The 26,191-nt window shown below is 38.4% G+C and overlaps 1 protein-coding gene across 2 annotated transcripts; it reads right to left on the minus strand.

Annotated features, from left to right (window-relative positions):
- Positions 1 to 9,282: 9,282 nt before the first annotated feature.
- On the minus strand, positions 9,283 to 16,362 carry lamtor5 (late endosomal/lysosomal adaptor, MAPK and MTOR activator 5). Of its 2 annotated transcripts, XM_031895656.1 has the most exons (5): positions 15,716 to 15,883; positions 15,613 to 15,685; positions 14,141 to 14,202; positions 12,676 to 12,793; positions 9,283 to 10,403 (listed from the first exon to the last, which is right to left on the minus strand). In XM_031895656.1, exons 2-5 carry the CDS (start codon positions 15,642 to 15,644, stop codon positions 10,343 to 10,345), a joined length of 273 nt encoding a protein of 90 aa, XP_031751516.1. In that variant the 5' UTR covers positions 15,645 to 15,685; positions 15,716 to 15,883; the 3' UTR covers positions 9,283 to 10,342.
- Between the last annotated feature and the right edge of the window lie 9,829 nt (positions 16,363 to 26,191).

Raw genomic sequence — 26,191 nt, forward strand, 5'->3', positions numbered from 1 at the left:
TGGGCCAGGTTGGAGCTGCAGAGTGCCATTGAGTCCTATGGGAGGCTTCCAAAATCATGCAAAGTCGCAAAGGTTTGCCCGCCGTTTACAAGCGCTCAATACGCTCAAGTCGCGACAATTTACGAGCAAGTCGTAATGGCTACGAAAAAGTCGCGACAATTTACGAGCAAGTCGTAATGGCTACGAAAAAGTCGCGACAATTTACGAGCAAGTCGTAATGGCTACGAAAAAGTCGCGACAATTTACGAAAAATCGCAAAATGTTCGTTTCCAATCCGATTTTTTCCCATTCGGGATTCGGATTCGTGGATTAGTAAATCAGCCCCTAGGAGAATAAAGAGGTTGGGTGAAGAAAGGAGGAAAAATAGTATAGAGAGTGGGCCTCTGGTCTAAGGTTTTCTGGTGGGCCCCTGGGGTCCCAGTCCGACACTGTGTCCCATATTAATGCAAATTATTGTGTTTTACCTATAATACAGTTTTTTTTTAAACTTTTAATATACAGAATAGGGGGTTACTGTAACTTGTGCTTTATTTATCAATGTGGAGATTAATAAGCATTTGAGTTGGTAAATCACTTAAATTACATTATGCTTTTTTTTTTTCCCAACAACACTACTATTAATATATTACAAACATAACCATCTGTTCTTGGGCAAAAGCTTAATTTATTGAGGCAGGAAACTTCTTCTGATGTTTCTCTGCCCAGTTATTTCACTCAATGTGGTAATCGCTTATCTGCTCCAAACTTTTCATAATCACTTCACTGCATGGCACATGGAACACAGACATTAAAAATAACTGTCTGTGATGTTCCTGGCAAAGTATGCATAAAACCACTGAAAATCTTTAAAAACAATTGTACGCTCTGCACTGCACCCTTATGGATGATGCCACATTTGGCTGATTCTTGGCCTGTGTTTTTTCCACAACCCCTCTTCTGGCATCAACTTTCTACATTGCCTGCACCTGGAGCCATTGTTTTGGCCCAGATGCAGGCGCACACAAAATATCTGCTCTGAAATGCAAACTCTCATTCCTTTGCCAATATTCGTTGTGCATGCCTGCCCCTGGGTCAAAACAAATGGTACTGGGTACAGGCAAGGTAGGAAGCTGATGCCAGTGAAGGGGCTGATTGTAGGCCTGTGTTTTTCCACAGGCTGAGAATCAGCCCTGCAAACATTAGCCTATAACTTCTGCATTGTTTTGATATTCCCTAGTGACTGGCACTGCAACTGCCTCTGAATGTGTCATGAGTGTACTGGCCACTTCAGATTATAATGGCAGTAAAGCTGGCAGCTTATTGGCCAATGTATATAGCCCTAGGAAAAGCCAGGATATTTATTGCAAAGTAGGTTGAGGTCTGCATCAATACTTTGATGCAGTAGTAGTCAGATCTTTGTGGGCCCACAGTACGATTCAGTCTTTGGCCCCTGGCCTAGAATTTGTCCAGTGTGTGGGCCACCAAACAAGGAAAGATCTTTAAGTGCATGGTGAGTTTAAGGCTTGAAGGGACCAAAGAATAAAGGAAAATTACTTAGGTTGCTTGTATTTTTGTAATTTGTGTTTTGTTTTGTTTTTTTATATTTACTGGTTTCCGAACCATTTGCAATTTTAGATTAATTCCAGGCTTTTGGCTTTGCTGAGAGTCTGCAACCAGGGGTGCTGTGGCCATAAGGTGAGTTGATAAAAAGGTCACAGGTAGCAGAGGGCAGCAAAAAGCCACTAGAAGAGCAGAAATTCAGATTTTTAAAACAGAATTTTGGCTCTTTTAGTGCTGAGCAGTTGACCTATTCCAACACAGAAGAAACTGGGTGAGGAGGGCAGTATTAGCTATGCTACCTCAGGGTGGCACTCAGTGCCAAATAAGCCCTGTCAGCAACTAAAGGTTTTAATGAATACAGCGAGTGCATAGGGTCACTGATATTTTGGGCCTTCAGAAAAAGTAAGCTGAAAGTAGAAAATTAATGAAAATGTGAAAAGTGTTCAAAGGAATAGTAAGTTTACACCAATTTTGGGGCCTCTTGTCATTCATATGAATGGAAATTGTCATTGCTAACGATAGGCAATTTTCAGGTCTAAAGTGCTCAAATGTGCATTTTTGGGCTGAAAATAGTGGCAGGCAAGCTACCTACTTATGACAGGAGGCACTGGTTGGTTTTGGTCATTTTTTTACCGACTTAAGTATACCAGCAGAGAAACATTACATTAGAAGGGAAGGTGATTTAATATGTAATATTGAAATTTCATATGGGGCAAGACATAAGCTTAGTTTCCTAGGTGCCCTCAGCCATGTGCCTTGTACTTTACTGCTGCAATGGAGTGATATCACCCCCCCTCCCTTTCCCCCCAGCAGCCTATCAGCATAACAATGGGAATGGAGCAACTAAGTCACAACTCCCTTACACGGGTAATGCTTAAAATACTTCCATGCCCCACCCAAGTCCAACCATGTCTCCTCCAGTTACATTAGAAGAAAGAAAAGCTTAACTGAAAGCAGTTCCGTTGTGTAGTTCTGGCTCTTTCTGAAAGCTCAGGAACAAACACAATGATCTGAGATGGCTGCCTACAAAGTAATAATACAAATATTTTATGTTAATTATTAAAAGGTAAACCCCCTTCCCACATATATATATATATTTTTTTTTTTATAGTAAAACTGTTCCACCTAATACCCTCCTTTTCAGCAGGTAGCCAAGTTGAAGATGTACCATACAACTTATAAGCATGAGTTTCTGTTCCATTAATGGAAATAAGAGATATAACAGCATTGGTTTGATAGAACATTGTTAAAACTGTAAATAATTCAAAAACTATAGTAGATTAAATACTGTGAATTTTTTTTATAGTAACATTAAGGGCTATGGAACATGTTGCATACAGCACTCAAAAACTGCTGATCGCCATGGTTTGCACTAAGTTGACTACAGTGGGGATCTCGGCATGTAGCTTCAGGACCAAAACTTATTTGAATTTTCGTGAGGTGTCTTGTACAGGAGGACCTTCACCAGATATGAATGAAAAAAGCTGCAACAAAAACAGGTCAGGTGGGTTTTGAAAGAACATTTCAAAATGTCACAGGAAGGAATCTAGAGAGGTGAGTCTGATGTAGATAGAAATCAGTGTCATTAAAAGCCTTTTACCATAAAACACCATAAGAATTTTCTATACAGCCCCAGAATAACATACCTTTCTACGAGCACTGCATTTCATGCAGATTCTGCATTATAAGCAAGTCAACTTCAGCTCTCTAAGCTAGATCTAGTCGATCATAAAGCCCTGCTGAGCTCTTTTTCTCTCTCTGTGCAGATAGTCAAAGAGGTGTATACTGAGCATGCTTGCTGCACACCTCTGACCTTCTGCACAGAGAGATGGAGAGCTCACCAGAGAAAAGCATAGCTTTACGCTAGACTAGGAATTTGCTAAAGTTGAGCTGTGGTACAGAATTTACACAAGATTGAGTGTCGGGGAAAGGTATATTAGTCTGGGCACTATTTAGAGTCATTTTATTTATTCTTTAAAGGAAAAATTGTTTGCATTGGTTTGGATGAGGATGTAACCTAGCATGTCTGTGATGTGACCACAGCAGCTCTTAGAAGTCAGTGGGTGGGACTGTAGTCATTAAAATGGCACTGTTTTATTTTGGGATAATCCAAGTAAAGTAAAAGTAATTGTAAAATTGTTTGTAATAATAGCTGTCTTATGTGTTATACTTTTATAGAAGCCATCAATGATCTTGGGCATAGTTTTACTTTAAAATGGGAAGTGTCTACATGGAATCCTGAGCATATTTGAATGTTTGAGCTGTGTTCCAAATATCCTGCAAATACGCCTTTGATGTGCAAATCTTTTAGTATCTGGACCACAACCATATTTATTTAAGGAATGGGTGGTATAGCAAGGCACAGATGCTGCTGTCAGATTTGGCAATTTGTTCAGCAGACTTCACAGAATAGCACTTCCCTGTCCAGAGAGGACAAATCCTTGTCAAAATCTACTATTCAAGACCCAGTGGTCCAGTTACTAATTACAGCTATACCTGCCTGTTGGGCTGCCCTATTTTCTAAAATTTAAAACCCATTGCTCCTAAGGGCTTATCTCCTGCAGGAAGGAATTGCAGAGGGATGAATATCTAGGCTAGAGGACACTAACCTTTTCAAAGTACTGCAGGCACGCAGCTCACTGCTAGCAGCAAAGGACTCAACTATGTTTGCTTAAAGATGGCTCCACAACAAACTTCCCAAAGCCCACTCACTTCAGTTTATAATTATGAGTGTTAATGTTGTGGGGATTCGAAACACACAAGGCCCTTTCTGATGAGGCTGATTACTCTTAGGATCTTGTCAGGCTCTCTAAAGTTGAGTCTACATCTTCACAAGAAACCTGCCAGTAAATTGAGGGGACCTAATGAAGGCTATGAGATGCCAATATGACCTATGCTATGCTTTTCCCAGCCAAACTGAGGATACTTTTGGAAGAAAAAGCCATCTTCTTTACCTCAACTACAGAAGCTACTGAATGGCTGAACTCCTGGGGAATTCAAATGGCTTCAGCCAACCCTAACTACTAGAATAAAGTGACCTATTCTGCCTTGAAGTTCTGCCTTTTGATTCACTTGGGTACTGTCTCTCACCATTAACCCTACTTCTAGTAGACTCTCTAAACAATATAAAAAATAGCCTATGGGTCAGGGTTATGTACAATCCACTTAATATATGACACACTGGGGGTCATTTATAAACACTTGGGCAGTAACCCATGGCAACCAATCAGGTGTTTTCTTTCATTGTCTGACCTGCAGCTGGCTGGAAAAAAAAAAGCTAATAGTTTATTGGCTGCTATGGGTTAGTGCCCAGGTGTAAATTTGCCCAGTGTTACTAAATAATCACCCCTGTGTACTATTACCCTTGCTGGTAAATACAACCATTTTACCCGAGAACTAAAGTAGCCTAACTCTTGGAGACCGTGATAACATTTTGTTGGCATACAACATACCTCAATTACCACCATTATCTGAGGCTCCCAGTCAAGGTTCCTAGGATACTATGCTCCACCAGTCCTGATCCGTGATTACCAAATTCCTGTCATGGGGGCACTGATTTTCACCAGAGTAAGAGATCATAGCTGCACCACCTGAACATCCTGACATCCTCAGATAAAACAGAGCTAAACCTAAGAATGTCCTTAGCTAACAAATTATAACAAATAATAACATGAATGAAACAACTTTCATATGAGAGCGCTTAAATTGACAAGTCATACACAAGATAAGTTGTCAGAATCAATTTTTTTGTCATAATGTACAGTTAGCTATCGTTCCCAATGAACTATATACATTTGATTTCACTTATTGTCAGTGGCTGACAAGGTGAAAATCTTACCTGTTCGCCTCTCTTTTAGGAATTGCACATCTTGCTGCTGTTGCAGCAGACATGTTTCCACAGAACAAGAAACTGAAAATGGAGATTCTGGTTTACCAGCCAGGTGGGTAGTACTATTTGATTATTAAGAAGGAAGGGAGCTCTTCTCTGTGATTCTGGCTATTGCTGTATTTTATAGTTTTGTGCAATATATCTTTAACAGTAAAGCTTTACTTTTAAAACTGCCTTCAGTCACAGTCTTTCTGTCTGGAAAAATGCTATGAGTGGCAGCCATACGTTCTTAATTTATATTTCAAGAGATGTAATATATCCACTCATATTATCTCTATAGAACAGTCTAGACTAAACCATTATCTTATGTACTTCTAAGTAGCCTTAAAGGCATTTTATTGCTAATAGCCACATTAGTGCAAGCTAGAATGCTATATTTATTCTGCTGAAAGCTTTATCATACCTGAGTAAAGAACCCTAGAAGCTCCCTCTGTTTGTTTAAGATAGAAGCTGCCATTTTAGCTTAGTAGGTAAGTAACTTCAATGAGACAGCACAGTTGGGAGTGGGAGAGGAGCAAACTGAGCAGACTTGTGCAGTGTCCTGAAGGATTTTTCTGAGAGCAGGAAGTTTGATACTGAAAGAAGAAAAGAAATCCTGTGTTTCTTTTGATAGCAGACTTACTTTTCTGTGAGTGCTTATGGCTGTATTTACATTGACCTTTCTGATAAAGCTTACTTAATTTTTACCTTTTCTTCTTTAAAGGGAAAGGCCACTGACTACCTCTGTTGTTATATTATAAAAGCATACTGATAGAACCTTAGAACCTAGAGCTTTGTGTGTGTCCTAGAGAAGGAGTTCTTTTTTTTTTTTGGTCTGCGTTTTTGTTTGTGTGTTTCATTCATCTTGATTTCAAAGTTGCTGATGGGTTGCTAGGGTAATTTAATCAATAACAGCCAAATAGCTTAACTTGCCATATATTCAATTAACATACATTATTACAAATGCAATTCAATAACAAAGAATAACATTAGACCAGTTGCAAATTGCATTTGTATTCTGCTTTCTAAAACATAATAAAATTGATTTTGAAATGAACAACCCATTTAAAACATGCAGTTGCCATGTAGTTCATTTTTAAGGGCTGCACCTTGGGGACATATTTGTTAATTTTAGTCTGCCCTTTTAGTCTGTACCCACAAAAGCAGCATTCATAAGTGTTCTTGATAAGTTATTACATATATTGGAAGAAAATGCACCATATTGCAAACCTATTTTTAAATGGCCATGGAAGCTGTCCAAATAAATTAAGAAATAAAAATACAATAACAAATGAAATGTTTAATACTTCCTGTATCATTACTAGTAAAACCAGTGTACATAGGTTGTGTGCCCTTGCTCAGTGCCTGATTTTTCAAAGCTATACTAGAAGTTCTTGCCTCCTAGCAGAGGCTTAAAGAATATGAGGAATATTATGAGGATCTGGTGGACTGATAAAGAGCCTCACACCACCCACTAGCCCTGAACAAATTTCACAGCGTTGGAACAGTCAAGACGGCCACAGTTTTACCCTGGTAAAGGTAAGCTTTAAGGGGATCAAATGTAAATAAAATACATTAATGTAAATGTAATTCATGTAAATGTATGGTGGTTTTTCTGAGCACTTTTGTCATTTACACTTGTTTTTGAGATATAAGCAGTTTGAGAGTTTTGTACTGTTAGGCAGTCTTCTTATTCTTTAAGGGCCAAGATTGTCAGCAATTGTAATTTGTCAATGTATTTCCTGACATCAGTTAACCCTAGCATTGCAGAACTTCAGTTGATTCAAAAGCCTGGTATTAACGGTGTAAGGGCTAAAATAAATGGTATATTTTGATCTGATTTTGTGGGTCAGGCTCGGTGACCCACAAAATCTTGTCATGCAATAGCACAAGATTTTATGGGATGCTACAAATTCTGATCCCCCGGCTGTATTGTAAGTAAAATCAGATGATGTGTTTTGTTTATGCATCTACATCCGTCAATGTATTTCAATTAAAATAAAGGGTCTTTCAGACACATTGGCTTTTATCTTGTTGGTTGCAATCGCAGCAGGCAGTGTTTGTTTCTAATGTGTTGGATGGCAATGCTTTTATGTAGCTTACACATCAGATTTTTCTATCAGTCCCATTATATTTTGACCTGTGGAACTACATCTGTCTTGCAGGATGCAGTCTATTCATTAGACACCATCCTACAAAATCTCCCATGTAGCTTAGCTCTAATAACACAAATATCTCATAAACCACTAATAGAAAATGAAAGTAAGAGAGCAGAAGTGCTGTCATAGGAAGAATCCTTAATCCAGTGGTTGTACTCAGACAGTGCGGGACCTTTACCAAAGGCTCCTTTCAGCAATTTCCAGTAAAATGAAACAACTTTAGCAACTGCCAGCAGTTTTATTGTTACTACTATGGAACATAGTGTTGTCTGGTTCTGAACTGAACAGCCCCATGAAAAATCTGTTTGGGTTTCAGCATTGTGAATGCACATTAAGTTTAACCATTTGTCCAAGTAAATCCTGCCTTAGCTACGTGTGAGGTAAAGAAAAATCCATGTGAAACATGGGCAGCCGTGCTCCAACAGTCAGTCACCAATTTTGTCCCCAAAGGTAAGCTTTCTGACAATTTCTTACACAAGGTAAGCATGTTATATAAAGATTGCAACGTGTATTATCGAAAAGCAAAGGTTTTTGTTTTTTTCTTTTTTAACAGCACAGTGGAAAGTATGCATTTTTACATGAAAATCAGCTGAGTGTCAGGTTCATCACGTATCTGTCAATGCACACACATGCACAAGGAAGGGGGGGGATCAGCTTCTATGCAAATTATATATATGTGTATTACAATGATAAAAAAACAACCCGTGTCATTAGTCTAAGTGCCTTCATTTACCCTCATACTGCACTGTTAAACAATAAATGTAGATGCATGCTTCAAACTGTGTTAAATCTGCATTAACTTCTGATTTGCAGCACAGGCATTTGTGTATATACCTTGCAACTGTGGCCAGTGCCACACAAGCAATCTGTAGTATTGTTTTCTTGGGCAATTGGGCCATGGTTTCAAGTTATATACACAAACCCCTCCACTATACAAACTATTAGTTAGCTGCAAGTTGCTTATGTAACGTTGCAAAAAAAAAAAAAAAAAAAAAAACACTAAACACCACTAATGTGGAACTGATGAGGGTCCACTACATACAGTCCTCACTATCAAAAAGAAATTTAGCCTTATGGCTTCACATATCTATAAATGAAGCCACATCCCCTGCTTATTGGCCCTGCTGCAGAGTTAAAGACCAGGCAATTTATTAGAATGTTATGATTAGTTATCTAATTAATGAGGGAACTAAAGGCCAAGTTGAACAGTATTATGCTTAGTTTGCATTATTACATGGGTTTGCTCTGCAGTTTTCCAAATGCAGAATCCCCTGCAAAGATTTGGCCAGTTAGTAGAAATTAGTGAGGTCTTTTCAGTAAGATCACCATCATTAAGGTGTTTTTGCTGAGGCCTCAGATTTTCCACTAGTAGTATTTATCAGGGCAGATGATAAACTTTTACAATTATTGATATTTTTTCAGGGGATCCTAATCTTAGTACATCTAGACAATGCCTAGTTTACTGCACTTTGAAAAACCCATCTTTTCAATATTGCTGTTCCCCGTGTGTTGTTTCTCTGGACTAAAGTTCTGTAAAAATTTTACTGTACCAAATCATTTCCTAATAAAATATTCTATATAATTGTATTTTCCTGTCATTTATTACAAACTAAGCTAACAGTCCTCTTCCCATCATTTATTTTTTTCTTTATAAATGTCTTCATGAAACAGGTGTAACAAAATGGTTACTTTTACAGAAACACGCAGAGGTGCTACTAACACAAAACCAGAGTGGTTTATTTAGTTTAGGTACAATAACTGAGCGCATCAAGATATTTCTATCAAATTATTTGAAACATTATACAAAAGGATGAAAGCTATGCACATAAAACCACTTTTACTAAATAACACTTTTTTTTTAGGACTAAAACCTGGTGTTTTATCACCATTACTATGCCAAAACATGTATTTCAGGGTGATAACGTCCAGCACAGCTTTTGAGGCTTCACATTGCAGCCACTGTGACAGAGGCCTACCAGTGTTATTAGTTACACTGGATAAAATTTACCATAAATTATACATATTATTTGTAACAATTGCACTCCCTTAGTGCAGGTACATGTCTAGGATCCGTTAGCTGGAAACCCATTATCCAGAAAGCTCCAAATTATGGTGAGGCAATCTTTTATAGACTCCATATTAATCAAATATTTTTTTTTCTTATATTCCTTTTTTCTCTGTAATAATGAAACATGACCTTTTGCTTGATTCCAACTAAGATATAATGAATCCTTATTGGAAGCAAAACAATCCTGTTGGGTTTATTTAATGTTTAAATTATTTTTTGAGACTAAAAGTTGGGTAATCCAAATTATGGAAAGATCCCTTATCCAGAAAACCCCAGGTCCTATACTTGTACTTACTTTCCAGTCTACAGATCATTGGTGAGGTTAAAATAAAAATACATTGTTATTAGACCAAACATTTATGTTAGGTACACAAACGCGAGCTTATACAGAACCTCTTTCACGCTTCTCAAACAACTCTATTACTGCAATACACAACTACTTATGGCCATCGGATAATAAAGGAGATTTATTTTGTAAATAAGGGTAATAAAGTGAGCAGCAATGTAACAACCAGAAAATTGTGTTATTTGCCAGAAAATCAAATAATCAGAGCTGCAGCTCTTTTAATAAAACTCCTTTTAATGCTGGAACACTTGTGCCTTGTGCCATATAAAAAGGTTAGGTGAAAGCACATACAGTCCTGCTAAATAAATTACACAGATAGCAGTATTTTCAGTGACAAACTTGACTTGCTCTGCAGAGTGATGCTACGATGTCACTTTGTGCACTGCTACAGTCAGATGATCATGTTTTTGAATCATGACAATTCTAGGAGAGAAGTGAAAGAAAGTATTAAAAAAGCCATAATAACAAAATATGAAACACCATGTATCTGCAGATGACTTGTTCATGACAGTTCATGTGGGATTACAATGAGTGTAAGACTGAGGATTCTCAGATGTTTAAAGCTGTGAAGAGTAATGAAAATGGGGCATTTTGGAGCTTCATGGATGTGGGGGACAAAATTCTCCAGATTGCCCCATCCATTCATTGTTAATTGAAAGCTTCTGATATAGTTTTGTATGGGCAATTATCTCCCTAAGCTTAGCTTCTTAAAAGCACCCCAGAGTACAGTGAGGATATGCAGGGCCACTAGCAGGTAAAATGTGGCTTAACAAAATCAAAGTTTGCACACCTTTTTGACATGAGCTCATTCAATTAGCCGTATGTAGACATGATGTATAAATACTATCTGTACTTCCAGAAATACATTTTAAATGTAGTTTATTATTTACAATGGAACAATGCGAGGGAGGGATTGGATCACTGGCAGCCTAAAGCTGGCTATACACAAGCAGATAAAAGCTGTAGATGAATGCTTATAGGCCCATCCATGGGGCCCTCAGAGGGGCCTGCCTGACCGATATCTGGCCAAAAATAATCCAGTTGTTGATCAGGCAAGTTTAAAAATACCTTTAGGGCAAAAAAAAATGTTGGCTCGTTGATGCGGTCCTTACCTCAATGTCCTGCATACCACTAATGCGATCTGATGGGAAATAATCTGCTCATTGGTGGTTCTTTCCACGTTGGCCAAGCTTAAGGTAGGTAAGAAACTGGCCCCTGCAGCAACAGCTGACTATCATGTTTTACTTTCAGTTAGTGTAATGTCAGTGTAAAAAAGTTCTAGAAGTTCAAATACTGTTAATGCTCCTTTTCTAACTGAACCCAACTGAATGAGATCATGTCAAAGAGTATATTTTCCCTTAAAAAAAACAATTCCCTGGTTCATGTTATAAATATACTGTCAAAATTCCCATGATTGAAAAACTGATTGTATCACTTTAACTTCAATAAAGTTGCACAAAATTCCCTTTTGCTGCCCCTTTGTGAATGTACCAGGGAGTATTTCTTCCAAGTTGAGCCATAAAAATACCTGTGTGCACTGCCAACTTTAGACCAGTGTTAAACACAGGACAATATGAGCAACAAAGCTGTACTGTACTACTGCAATGCTCCTTATTTCTGTGTAGCCCACTTTGACATCAGCTGTGAATTACTTTGGTCAGCCTAAAAGCAATTCCTTAATTACTGTTGTTCTCCAGTATTAACATTGTTACAGTTTTGTTTTGGCAAAGCTACCCATATATTAGTTCAGCTAACTTGATTCTATACACACAATTTTTTAGTTTGTAGAAAATCTAGCATAAAACAGGTGAAAATGAATGTAGCTTGTAAATGTGATACTATTCACTAACCAGAGAATAGAGAATGCAGTTGAAAAGGTACGTATTTTGGTAGAAATAATATAAATGCAAGTTACACGCTTAATGGTAGTGTGTTGGGGTATTCTTGACTGAAAATTATCTGGGGATTTTTAAGATTAGTTGTCTAATTCCAGGATGAAAAACACAATTTTGCCTCTTTATAGGTCTCTGGTAAGGCCTCACCTTGAGTATGCAGTGCAATTTTGGGCTCCAGTCCTTAAGAAGGATATTAATGAGCTGGAGAGAGTGTAGAGATGTGAAACTGAACTGGTAAAGGGGAAGGAAGACTTAAACTATGAGGTTAGACTGTCAAGGTTGGGGTTGTTTTCTCTGGAAAAAAGGAGAGGGGGTTATAGACTGATTGGTGGTATTGTTTTTTTCCCATAACCCCAAAACGATCAGTGCACTGCACTAGAGGCCACCCCTTTAGATTAGAGGAAGGGAACTTTCATTTAGGTGCTTAGGTGTTTTTGTTTTTTTTTTACAGTGAGGTTGTGGAATGCCCTTCCTAGTGATGATGTAATGGCAGATTCTGTTAATGTCTTTAAGAGGGGCCTGGATGAGGTCTTGAACAAGCATAGTATCCAAGGCTATTGTGATACTAAAATCTACAGTTAGTATTGATGTTGGTATATATAGTTTATGTATGTAAGTATATAGATAGGTCAGTATGGGTCTATGTGTGTGCACTAGGCTTCACTTGGAAGGGTTGAGCTTGATGGTCTTTTTGCAACCCAACTTACCTAAGTAACAACAAAAAGAAAACAAGTAATGGCTTAATTATTGTCCTGTAGATATATATTCTGGATTCTCTAACTGTATGAAAATGGCCTCACCCGTTGTCAGATTCTAGGCATACAACTGGCACATCTGTGGGGTCTGACGTAAGTTTGGCTGCATACTGAGGAAGAATGGAGATCACACCAGCATGTTTATCGGAAAGGCTTCCACAACCTTCAAGAAAAATAATATATATTTTTTTTTTTTTAATACTCAACCACTAAAAGTTTGGGGGACAGATTTGGGGTTGAAAAAACAAGTGAGCAGCAGTAGAAATACTATAGTGCATTGTTTTAGTTCCTGGAGAAGTGGAACATGAAGCACTTAATACAATCACATTAATAATGCATTTTAGAAAGAAGAAAGTGTAACCTTCTAAAATATAAGCATCTTAAAATACAGACAATTAAATAGGAATGCATGCTAACCAATGGTACACCTCAAGTAATTGGCTCTTATTACATCCTACTACTGTAGTGTATAGGTCTCATGACACTGCATGGTCATGACACTGCAATGGTTCTTTCAAATATCTACAGAGACTAGGGCATGGAAAGGCAACACTTGGCTTAAGGAGAAGAATCTTTACTTTTTCAGGATTTACTAAATTGTTCATATTCTGGATACATTTTTCCACTAAAATATGTTACCCTTTATATATGTATAGCACTAACATATCATTCACTTCAGTCTGTCCCAGTGGAGCTTATTGTCATGAGAGAATTTTCATTAGCCTACCCAAACCTACCCTACACCTCCAAAAAAAAGTTTGTTTTTTTTTTTTTTTTTTTTTTAAAAAAGGCAGCCTCAAGGACAGGTTTGCAAGTGCTAAGCCACTGCTGATTTCAGAGGGAAAGTGAACCTTGTGATCACGAGTATTTTGTGGTGGGAGCACAAAGACTCAGCAACGCAGGTACAGAAGCTTCTGTTCTTGGCTTTTGGCATATATTGTCTGCTGCTGTCAGGGGCCCCAAGAGAATTAAAAACACAAGTAGGGTGGGGCTTGCATGGAGTAGGCAGGGTTTTGGACTAATGAAGCATGATGAGGGGATCAGGGGCATGGTTGTGTGTGTGCAGGCCATGGTGCCTTCAGCCCAGGTGACCAATGGATTAAAAACCTATTGTGTTACTTAACAGGGTTTACCAAAGGGGTCAGTACCCCCATGCAAGAGTCTGTTTGTTTCTACTGACTCTTTCACAGATTACTTTGGCTGCAGAGTAACAGATAGCAATCTCCATAAAAGGGAGAGGGAGCCTTCACATAAGACAAATATTGGAAGTTCAGCAGCTACACCAAATGGTCAAAGGTAATTCTCAGAGCAACGTAATTAATATAAAGCTGTTCCTCCGTTTGCTGCTATAATAGCCTCTACTCTTCTGGGAAGGATTTCCACAGCTGTTTATTTGAATTAAGCCTAAAAATGAATTTGTTAACCTTACTCAGAGTGTTCCTCAGAGTACTTTTGCAATTTACATCAATTTTCAATATTATACACAAAACCAATGTAAAAGGGTACTCACATCCCAGACTTAGCCCCTGTGAATCTGTACACAGAACTCCAACAATTGATGGATTTTTCATTCTGAAAAAGTAAGGAACGGCAAAACACTTGTGTCAAGATACCAAACAAATACTGGTTACCTATCTGAAAGCTATTTCAGCTATATCATCTCTACTAGTTCATAGGATATTATAGATATAGATTATTATAGATTAACCAAACAAATTTAAAAAGTGATAGAGTGGCCATAGCTGCCATTTTGTCCTTATAGTCAGGGGAAAAGAAAGATGATGTTGCAAAGTTTAGACAATTAGTCAGTCTCTGATGTTTCTTGTGTCAGTATTAAACAACACAACTTTTCTCAGAAATATATATATACTTCCAAATAGATGCCGGCACTCACTCACTCAGGTCCAAAAATTATTGAATATACTGGAGGAAGTGTCAGTACTCGCAGGACTTGTTGTTTTATTATATAGGAGACTAAAATTTCGGCTAGCACTCTAGCCTTTATCAAAGTGGTGAATACAACAAACTCAGTGTCTAAAAAGCACACAGTGGTGGGAAAAAGTGGAGATGACGTAATCCTACGTTACCAGACAGAGATCAAAATTATATCAAAAATAAATAATAACAAAAATTATATAGACAGGCAATAAAAAAAGAATACTAAATGGACAAAATAGAAAGTACAAGAGAATAACCACAAGGTCTAAGAAGAGTAACACTTTTTATGAAGCTAGATGTCAGGGATGTACCGTGAAAGTCAGAATATTAGAGTAAAATAGTCAGAAATATAATCAAGTGTTTAAATAAAGTTGAATCTTGGTTAAGGAATCAATAATATGTGATCGCACTGTGGGCAGATCGATCTGTGCAACCCGTTTATTAAACACCTCTATACAGATCATGCACTAGAAAATACTCACTAGCAGAGGATCAAGACCATGAATGTATTTGTTAAGTAAAATTCCAGGTGTAGAGTCAAACAAGGAAGCCACATGGTTGTGTGTCTGCTTGGACACAAACACACATCTATATATACACTTATTTACAGACCTATATGTACACACGTGTTGTTGCACATATACACATACAATTACACACATATTGATGCACATATATACACATGTGCACCTAAATATTTACTTATATATGTGTCTATATGTGCACATATATAAGCACTTTCATACACACATACGCATGTATATATGAGCACCTATGCACGCACCAATGAATACAGATATATATATATATATATATATACACACAATTGCAATAAAGGTTAGCACTCACAGGACTTTGGTTAATATTCACCAAAAAAGTTTTTTAGCAATATCTTACATGGTTTTTATTAATCCGACGTTTCAGCTCCACACAAGAGCCAGTATGCCTGACTCCATCAAAACATGCACAGCCCCCATCCCTTTCAGTTATGCCACTTTGCCCACCTACACAACTCCACTCCATCATCCTCCTCACATAACCTACCTGCCAGCCACTTGTGCCATTTCCTTACACATAACTGCATGGCCACCTCTGCCACCCAATTCACCTACACAGTTTCATGAGCCTTCTCACCCCCAATAAGGATTTACATGCAGTTAACTCATGACTCCCCAAACCTCCATGCCTGATATTGCACTGCTTCCTCCTAACAAAAACTCCAAGGCCTCCTCTGCTTTTCGAGTAAACCCCTCCAACAACTTCCTTGCAATTAATCTGTGCATCCGAATTTACATCCCCTCTTCAACTGCCTACCCGCCTAACAGCAACAACATGGTCGTTACCTTGTGTAACTAATAGCTCACACTTATGCTTATACCCCCTCCCCCAGATGCCCCAGTCTCCGAATGAACAGTGACAGTGTTCACCGCTTCCTCCCCCCACGATTTCCTCTCCTGAGTGAGATCACGCATGTAGGAATGATTAAAAATAAGAGAATCTGAACTATTACCAGCAAACTTAAAGACACGTTACGAAATTCAAGTTCTGAAGTGCATTTCTGTCTGTTTGAATTATTTCTGTTCTTTCGCTTTAAATGTCCTGATTTTACTAATTGAAAAAAACCAATTAATTTTATTTTCCTTAGTATGTGTTTACAGAGCACTCACGTATCTTCCAAATGCTGCTCCAGAGCCGCTTCCATAGCTGAGTCTCTTCTTCCTGTCAAAAAAACCTTAAAGCAGTTCCTCTTCCGGGTGTTTGCTCATGTGACCCTCCCGGTCAGCTGACTGTTAGACAGAAGGTGGGGCTAATGGGAGTTTTCGTTTGCAGTATTTGAAGCTCTGGCGCTATTAAGAAAAATCAATGAATGAAAAATACTATTAATATGCTTTGGCTTAATGGTGGTTCCGCTACAATGCACAATGCTTCATACAAAGCTAACATACTCTGAGAATAGGTTTCTTGATTACTGTTTTTACTGGCCTGACAGTAGGATTCTTGTCCATTTTGGTTTCTTGACTTCCTTTTGCAATTTAGTGTTTACAGAGGGTTAACTGACTTTGGGTGTCACGTGGGTTAATGTCCAGAGTGAATTTTACACCCAGTTCCATGGAGCTCTAGATTTGTTACTGCACATGACGTTGTTTCTTCTCCCAAATGGATGTGGTGGGCTTCAATCAAAGGAAATAAAATATTTCTAAAATATATATTAAAGGGTTTGTTCACCTTAGTTAAGTTAAGTGGCTATTGATAAACATAACCACAGAGTTTGTGAATGTGGTAAGAACTGAAAGCTCTACTGGGGCAAGGACAGATGTAAATTCCCCCTACTACTACCTGCCCAATCCTTAACTTGCATGTTATTCCTCACCTCATGCTGGATTGTTTATTAGGCCTAGGGTGCAGAGTGCAACCAGAAGCTTGACAGAAGTGGTCTTTTGAATGAGAAACTAAGAGTTATGCTATTGGACTTATGTCCGGGTCATATAAAAATGATCACTATTCACTTTCAATTCTTGTGCCACTCGGCACAAATGGTGGTTTTTGCCAGACTGTTCAATAAAAAACAGGAGAGGGTGCCCTTGCATAGAGTAGCATGCATTTATTCTAACAGGATGCTCCCACAGTTAAGGGTATGGGCCCAAACGGCTTAGTGTCAAGATTTTTCAATATTTTACGAGAAAACCCATCCTATACTAGCATATGGGAAAACACAGATACAGTTACATTCTTTACATAAGCTCACATTGCAGTCACGCTGTAATAGGGTAAAACACTACAATACTCTAGGCTGCTACAAGCTTATCTCTCTCTTGAACACTAAAGGTGGCCATACACAGGCTGATTGTAGCTGCCGGATATTGGTCCCTTGGACTGATTCGGCAGCTTATCGGCCCGTGTAGGGGCAGCAACGACTGCCTGCCCGACTGATAGCTGGCCTAAAATTGCCAGATATAGATCGGCAGGTTAAAAAATTCAGTTGGATCGGCGACCGTATCGGCTCGTTGATGTGGTCCCCCAACCGACTGGCTCCCCAGGGCCAAATGACCGAATTAACCTAAATTCCCCCGATATCGCCACCTGTTGATGGGGATATCGGGAGAAGGGACCTCGAAAGGCGAGCGGATCTTTAAGTATGGCCACCTTAAACATTTGTTTGTGGAAAAGGAGCAAGGCAACAAACAATTTAAATGTTCTGTTTTACAGAAATTACACAGGTAAATGAAATATAATTACATAAGTACTAGATATAACCAGCAGATGGTGCTATTGCTTAAAATTTTACTAAGAGCAACTTTACTTCGCTTTTTTTGAGGCTCTCAAACAAACGAATGTAATGTTACTATATTTCGTTTAGGCTTATGGCCCACGAGGAAGCTTTGCGCGACTTCGGAAAGCTGAAGCTATGTGTAGGCCTTTCCACAGGTAACTCCTACTGTTGCCGGTGGAAAGACATTTCTGACATTTCTCATGTTAAATCATCTTGCCGATGATTTATTATTGATCATTCAAAATGTTAATAACTCGCTTTAAGAAATCTTTATTTTTTTACATGATTGTGGTTCATTTTTGGAGGTACAAAATTAACGCTCACAAGACTGAAACTAGAAAGGGAAGTTTGAGAATAAACTTCATGTTGGTTTGAAAAACATAAAGTCACTGAATGAAATCTGATATGTTGTTGACTTGGTCCACTTTTTCTAACCTTGGACCCACAGTTATATAGTAAAAAACACTCTGCAAAGTTTGGAGACCCTGGTTTTAATAGTGTCTAAATGGCAGCAATTTAAATTTCCCCACTGAAAGTCAACAAGTGACATCTGATTGGCGGTTGGTGGCTCTGCCCATTTGTTCTAATCTGGAACTGCAGTTACCCAGTGACTAACTCTGCAAAGTTTAGGGACCCTAGGATTAATAGTTACAGAACGGCAGCAGTTTAAATTTAAACCAATAAAAGTCAATAGGTGAATTGTAAATGGTGGTTGGTGGGTGTGCCCGCTTTTTCTAACCTTTAGTCAAAGTCACCCAGTGACTAACAGTGGGCACCTTGGCATAAATAGTGTGAGAATGGCAGCATTTTAAATTGAAACCAATAAAATTCAATGGATGAACTGTGATTGACTATTAGTGGCCCAACCCAGTTTTGCTATTTTTGAACTGCAGTCTCCAATGACCAACTTTGCAAAGTTTGGGGACATAAAAATTGTGGGACTGCATTTTACACTTCACCATTGAAAATCAATAGGTAAAATCTGATTGGCTGTTGGTGACCCTGCCCACTTAAAAAAAAACAAAATACGTATACAAAACTTGAATACGTAGTCACCAAGTGACTGACAGTGCAAAGTTTGGGAAGCCTGGCATTAAACCAATAAAATTCAATAGGTGAAATTTGATTGGCTGCTGGTGGCTCCGCCCAATGGAGCCTAACTCTGCAAAGTTTGGGGACCCGTCGTTATTACTGTGAGAATGGCAGCAGGTTGAATTTTGGCCAAGTCAATAGGTAAAATCTGATTGGCTTTTCACAGCTCCGCCCACTTTCGGGCATCCAACAATCATCATATTTTCATTCAGGCTGACCCCATGACTATGTGATTCAAGTTTGGGGAGTGTAGCCTCAAATCTGTAAGACTGGCAGCAGATTCAATTTCCCCATTAAAGTCAATGGGTGAAATTTGATTGGCTGTTGTTGGCCCCTCCCATTTTGGGTCATCCAACAAATGTTTCCGTTTCATTCGGAGTGACCCCATTATTATATTATTTAAGTTTGTGGGCTGTAGCTTCAAAGTTGTAAGAGTGGCAGCAGTTTGAAAATCTTCCCTGTCAAAGTCAATGTGAAAATTAGGGGGTTCGGAGCAGCGCCACAAGACAGGGGGTGGGATCGCTTGGAAAAGCACAAGCAACCTGCTCCGCTATAGGGCGAAGAAGTGTGGGGAGTCCTCTAAAACTGTAGGAGGAGTAGCATTTAGAAAATGGGGAGCGCTAAGAATAAAAAGAAGAAGAAAAAGCGGAAGAATAAGCTGAAGTTGAAGAACAGTATGTTGGGTTTTTCAACCGAACATAACATTAATGTTACTATACCCAATGTGCAAGAAAAGAGAAACGGAGAAACACCATTGCTGGTGGTCCCTATTCAGAATTCAACCAACTGCACCATTACCCTTGCTCAGTGCTGTCCAACTGGCGGCCCGCGACCCCACCTGTCTGGCTGCTTTGACAACTTACCTTTGTGTAAGCTTTTTTTTGTCATTAATTTTTTTTTATTGTTTTATAGCAATCAGTTAAACATTTTACGTTCCATACATAAAGTTGCATTCTTTTTTGTTTTTTCCAGTCATTAACATTTAGGAAGTAATGTCGTGGTGTACCTTTGTGTAAGCTTTAAATGGTATCAGTACTGCCCCCCTGCATGGTTAACACCTCAGATTCAGGCTGTAAACCCTCTGTATTGTTTAAAAATGTAATCCCCTGTGTTGTTCACACCTTTTAATCCCTACATTGTTCACCCCCTGCAGTATACACTATAAAAAGAACTTATACTGAGGTGGTACTGCAATTAAAAAGTTTTTTAATATATAGTTATTGTGCAGACTGTAGGAGCAGTGGCAGCATTGTGTCACTGTAGGCTGCCTGTGTGCCATACTCTGCCTGCCCTATGCTGCCTGTGTGTGCCATACACACAGGCAGGGTAGGGAAGGCAGAGTATGGCACACACAGTCAAAGTATGGCACACACAGGCAGCATAGGACAGACAGAGTATGGCACACACAGGCAGGGTAGGGAAGGCAGAGTATGGCACACACAGGCAGGGTAGGGAAGGCAAAGTATGGCACACACAGGCAGCATAGGGCAGACAGAGTATGGCACACACAGGCAGGGCAGGGTAGGGAAGGCAAAGTATGGCACACACAGGCAGGGTGGGGCAGGCAGAGTATGGTGCACACAGGCTGGGTAGGGAAGGCAGAGTATGGCAAACACAGGCAGGGTAGGGAAGGCAGAGTATGGCACACTCCTTTCAATATGTGCCTAGTGGCAAAGTGTCTGTGATGGCAATTTGGGTGCAACTGATTATACAGACACATGGGATGTTTTGCATTTTCACCTATCTTTATAAATTATTTCCTTGGTTTCCTTAGCAGGTTGCTACACTCCCAAATGACTTGCACCTTAAATTGGGACAAATATGTGCAGAATAATTCCCAAAACACCTGATGCTGGTGCCTGTAAATGTCTACATGTGTGTCTATTTAGTGCTGCATTAAAACTTGGGACCCTCCTGGGAAAAAGATCTGGGTCACACAATTGATGAAAAGGATTGGCTTAAAATATGGGACCAAGCAGCACATAGCTCAATTAACACTGCCCTGCTGGAAGCGGGATACAAAGTCCTTTTACGTTGGTACCTGATCCCAGCTAGGCTACATAAAATAAACAACCAATACAATACAACGCAATGTTTCAGAAACTGTAGAGGGGAAGGCACGGTTTATCACATATGGTGGCAGTGCCCCAGGGTTCAAAGATTTTGGACTAGGGTCCACGAAATGATATTCTCAGTAACAGGAGTTAACCTACCCAAATCCCCAGAACATGCTTTATTCGGGAAGAAAATACCTAATGTAAATAAATATACCTGGAAGCTGATAAACCAAATCTTTATCGCAGCCAAACTAACAATAGCAAGATCGTGGAAATCCCCATTCTTGCCTATTCTACAACTAAAAAATAAGGTTAACTGGATCTACGTTAATGAAAAATTAACCAGTATCTTAACGGATAAGCAAGAACAGTTTCAAAAAGAATGGGCCCCTTGGGAACAATACACTACCTCCACCACTTGAACCATGCCTTCCCCATATATAACATTAACAAATTATGTAAGTTACCTCAGCTATGCAAACCATAGAAGGTTAATTATACAATCACCCCTCCAGTAGGAGGGCAGGGAAGCAGAAGGGACAATGTCAAATCAGATAACGACCTAAGAGTCTCAGGGATAGGTCACGAGGGAAGCAAAATGGAATAATGTTCAGGTTGGACCCGGACCCAGGAAAAAAGTGGAGAGGAGCAATGAGAGACACCCCACCCATCATGGTTTAGGTATAGTTGAACTAGTTAAAACCTTAATGTTCTTCTTATGTATATATGTATATTTTCTTTGTATTTACCCACCATTCCCCGGCAAGTCAGGATTCTGGAAAAACAAGACCCTGACTTGCACATCCCTCCCTACCTACCTATTCCCCCTTCCCATCCCCTTTTTTCCCTCCTCTTTTCCCCCCTTAAGGAACGACACGTAAAAACCAATTTCAATCAACAATGGTACTCTTTATTGACACAACTACTTACAACTGGAAATGTCATTGTATATGTTATGTACTTTGTTATCTCCAATAAAAAAGTTAAAACTCAAAAAAAAAAAAACTTGGGACCCTCCATCACCATCTATTAATTAATTCATGTTATGGTTTAGTATTTATTCCAAACCATATCGGGCCCGATTCACTAAAGTTCGAAATAAGGAGTGCTATTTATAGCATGCGTTAAAAATCTTATCACTTCTTATTTTTCGCTCGATTCACTAAAAGGACACTTGTCATAATTAAGAAGCGATGTTCTTGGCGTTATTTATCTTGCGACGACATATTTTCAAGCAATATATTACGCAGCGCACAACATATTACGCAGCACGTTGCTTGAAAATATGTCGTCGCAAGATAAATAACGCCAAGAACATCGCTTCTTAATTATGACAAGTGTCCTTTTAGTGAATCGAGCGAAAAATAAGAAGTGATTTTTAACGCATGCTATAAATAGCACTCCTTATTTCGGACTTTAGTGAATCGGGCCCATCATGTCATTACAAATCTATGACATATGCTAACAAATAAGAAACTGTAAATTCTGTTGAACTGAATGCTATGAGTACTTGCACGGTACATTGACATTGTCCTATAGTTGTACTGCTCAATAACAATTCACTTCCAATTTTGATATGCGTTTGAGCTTTAAACTGATAATACCCTGCCATAAATATATTTAAAGCTGGGCAGAGATGCCCAGATTTGGTTAAATAGTTTAGCCAATTTCTACCACACTGCCTGTCCACCTGAGCAATTATGGCAATCGCTAGAAAGTAAAGAGAAGCTTAGTAAGCAGTTTAAGGCACCTGTTGTGTCTGTAGCTCTTTCACGTTACCAATGATTAGATCCTGGTCATAAGTGTACTTTGTGGCAGCCACATTCCAACCTTAGGCTCACTACTCCCAAATACGACAGTCCCTAACTCCTCATCTTATAGCCCTGGGTTTAGCAGAAACTCTCTGAATATAGGTGTTCAGAAAGTTTGAGAAAGTGATGAATAGATGATCAAGAATGAAGAATATAGGGGGGAGATTAAAATAATCATATTATGAAAGATGAAAAGGAAGGATGTATACATATCAGGTGAGATTGGATAAGATCATGTAAAACCAGATAGGTATAAAAGGAAAATCAGGAAAGTATAATCAGAAAAAAGTAGAAAAAGCAACGCAGGATGGGTATAGAAATCAAAAGTAGTAAAAGGGATATACAAAAGTGAAAGTAAAAAAAAAAAAAAAAAAGAGTATGAAGTCAGAAACAATTTCCCTTAATATATACACAAATGATTACATATATTGCAATTAGATATATTTAAGCATATGCCCTTTATTTTACATACAAAAGTCACCTTGTTTTATCCTTTGGAATAGGTGAAAGAAAAGAGAAGGAAAGCGCTAAAAAGAAGAGAAACTGGCAGTAGTGACCATTTCCTAAATTAGATGCAAAAATGGAATCATTATTGTGCTTGCAGCTTCTTAATAAATGACTTGCGTTGACTTGTGCAATTTTTCATATACTTTGCTTGAACCCAATGTTCATAACTTGAGCCCTGTGACTTTTTGTAAGCTGTACTTCATGCACTTCCACAAAGAAAGATAAATGATGATGGCTTAATCATGAATAAATACAAGCATAAAGATGACAATAAGACCTCATTCACTCTGAAGAGGACCATTTCATAGCTAGTTATAGACTGATGAGAATATTGTGGCGTCAGCAGATCTGATAAAACCAATATCAACATAAAAATAGGCTTAATATAAAAGACAGATTCTAAATCACTGAGACAAATTTTGTCACAAATTGCATCAAGTTAATAGAACTCACAGCATCCCAAATATGGAAAGTTATATTTCTGATTTTAGCAAGCAACTCATTTTTTCAGGATAAACAACACATTTTATATGTTTCTAATAACTGTAAAACTCATTTCTATTTGTATAGAAACTAAGCATAAGTAAAACAATATAGTTTTAGTTTAGACAATTAGTATTGTCTTTAAAACTGAGCAGAATCTGTAAAATAAATGGGAAAACCAAACATAAACAATGCCCCTTGACTCAAATTAGCATAAGAAATCTACATAAAATCATAACCAATAATTTTATCAAAATACTGCCTATTTAAAAGGATCTGTTAAAATATACCAAATGCAAGCATCAAAGTGTAATCAATGTAATCTGCATTAAAAATTTGACAACTGTACATTAATAAATGTTATTCATTTAGTTACACTGAACACCCAATTTAGTAATCTATTAGGGTATTTGCTACTTTTATGAACAAAACATTTTGTATTGGTATGTTTGCATTTATACCTATGAATAGACATTTCTCACAGGCACTAATGCAAAATTGCTCTTGTAAGCAGAGCCCTTTGATCCTATTTTTACTCTCTAACCCTTTTTTGTCAAATTATTGTAAGACCTGTGTTGGTTATAAATTAATGTAAAGCTCTGCCTAATTATGAATTATGAAAATCTAAGTCATACTATTTCAGCCACGCAGTTACTCTAAAAGCAGTTTCTCAAAAACTGTGCAAACTGAAGGGGCTGTATGGCTCTGGATAGAAATATCATGCTAGTGCTTAGGCCCATTATCACTCTAAATGGTAATATGAAAGTCAGTGGGGCTTATTTACTGTATAAATGCAGAGCATTGTGCATAGTGAAATTTTCAGATGGAAATGCAATCTTTTATACTCGCAATGCAGTGTTTTTTGCCAAAAATTCCAGCTTAATTAGAGGCACAAGTTAAAGGAAAACTAAACCCTAAAAAATAAATATGGCTAGAAATGTTGTATTTTTACTGTGTTTAATGTGTTAACTGGGAAAGGCTTTTCACAAGTTTAAAAGGAAAGACATTAAGGGGCTGATTTACTAATCCAGGAATCCGAATCCCGAATGGGAAAAAATCGGATTGGAAACGAACATTTTGCGATTTTTTCGTTACCGTCGCGACTTTTTCATAGCCATTATGACTTTCGTGAATTGTCGCGACTTTTGCATAGCCATTATGACTTTCGTGAATTGTCGCGACTTTTGCATAGCCATTATGACTTTCGTGAATTGTCGCGACTTTTCCATAGCCATTATGACTTTCGTGAATTGTCGCGACTTTTGCATAGCCATTATGACTTTCGTGAATTGTCGCGACTTTTGCATAGCAATTATGACTTTCGTGAATTGTCGCGACTTTTCCATAGCCATTATGACTTTCGTGAATTGTCGCGACTTTTCCATAGCCATTATGACTTTCGTGAATTGTCGCGACTTTTGCATAGCCATTATGACTTTCGTGAATTGCCGCGACTTTTGCATAGCCATTATGACTTTCGTGAATTGTCGCGACTTTTGCATAGCCATTATGACTTTCGTGAATTGTCGCGACTTTTGCATAGCCATTATGACTTTCGTGAATTGTTGCGACTTTTGCATAGCCATTATGACTTTCGTGAATTGTCGCGACTTTTGCATAGCCATTACGACTTTCGCGAATTGTCACAATTTTTTCGTATTGAGCGCTCGAAAAATTTGCGACAATTCGCGAAAAAGTCGCAAAATACCGATCATTACGAAAAAAACGCATTCGGGCGCTTTTCGGACGTTCGTGGATTAGTAAATGTGCCCCTAAGTGTTAAAGAAGAATGAAAGGTAAGAATATAATGAATATAATGCTTGCCCCTATAGTAGGTCTCTGATAGTATTAGCAGATTGCTATGTTTTTAACCCCTAAAATCTGTATATTAAAAAGTTTTACCTGTTCCTAGTTTGCATCCCATCTGTAGTAACACCGTTGCCATCTTAGTAAAGTAAGCACTGATACCTTTGGCTACAAATCGCTAATGTGTGAAAAACCCCTCCACTTGTCCCGAGCTGCACGTCATTATTGCTGAGAGGAATACTTTGTTTTACAAGCATGCGCAATAGACGAAAATCTGCTAATGCAACTCAAGACTGCCCGGGGCAGTGGGGAGGAAACAGAAAGTTATCTCTGTGACGTCAGCCAACTCATGGACTCACTATCTTCAAGCAGCGCATTTCATACAAAATGCCTGCAGACACACAAGAATAAGCCAGTGCTGTAAGTTATATAAAAGGATGCCTTTATAATAAGAGGTTTTTTTAAACTTTTGTTGCCCTTTAAGTGTCAAGACAAGTGTTAGTGTTAAGGTTGGTAAAAAAAGCATGCTTTTAAAGCATTCAAGTTTTTAGTTAGTTAAACTTTAGTTCTCAGCAACTTTGCACATGATACACCAA

This window comes from Xenopus tropicalis, chromosome 2, assembly GCF_000004195.4.
Source record: "Xenopus tropicalis strain Nigerian chromosome 2, UCB_Xtro_10.0, whole genome shotgun sequence".
Taxonomy (NCBI): Eukaryota; Metazoa; Chordata; class Amphibia; order Anura; family Pipidae; genus Xenopus; species Xenopus tropicalis.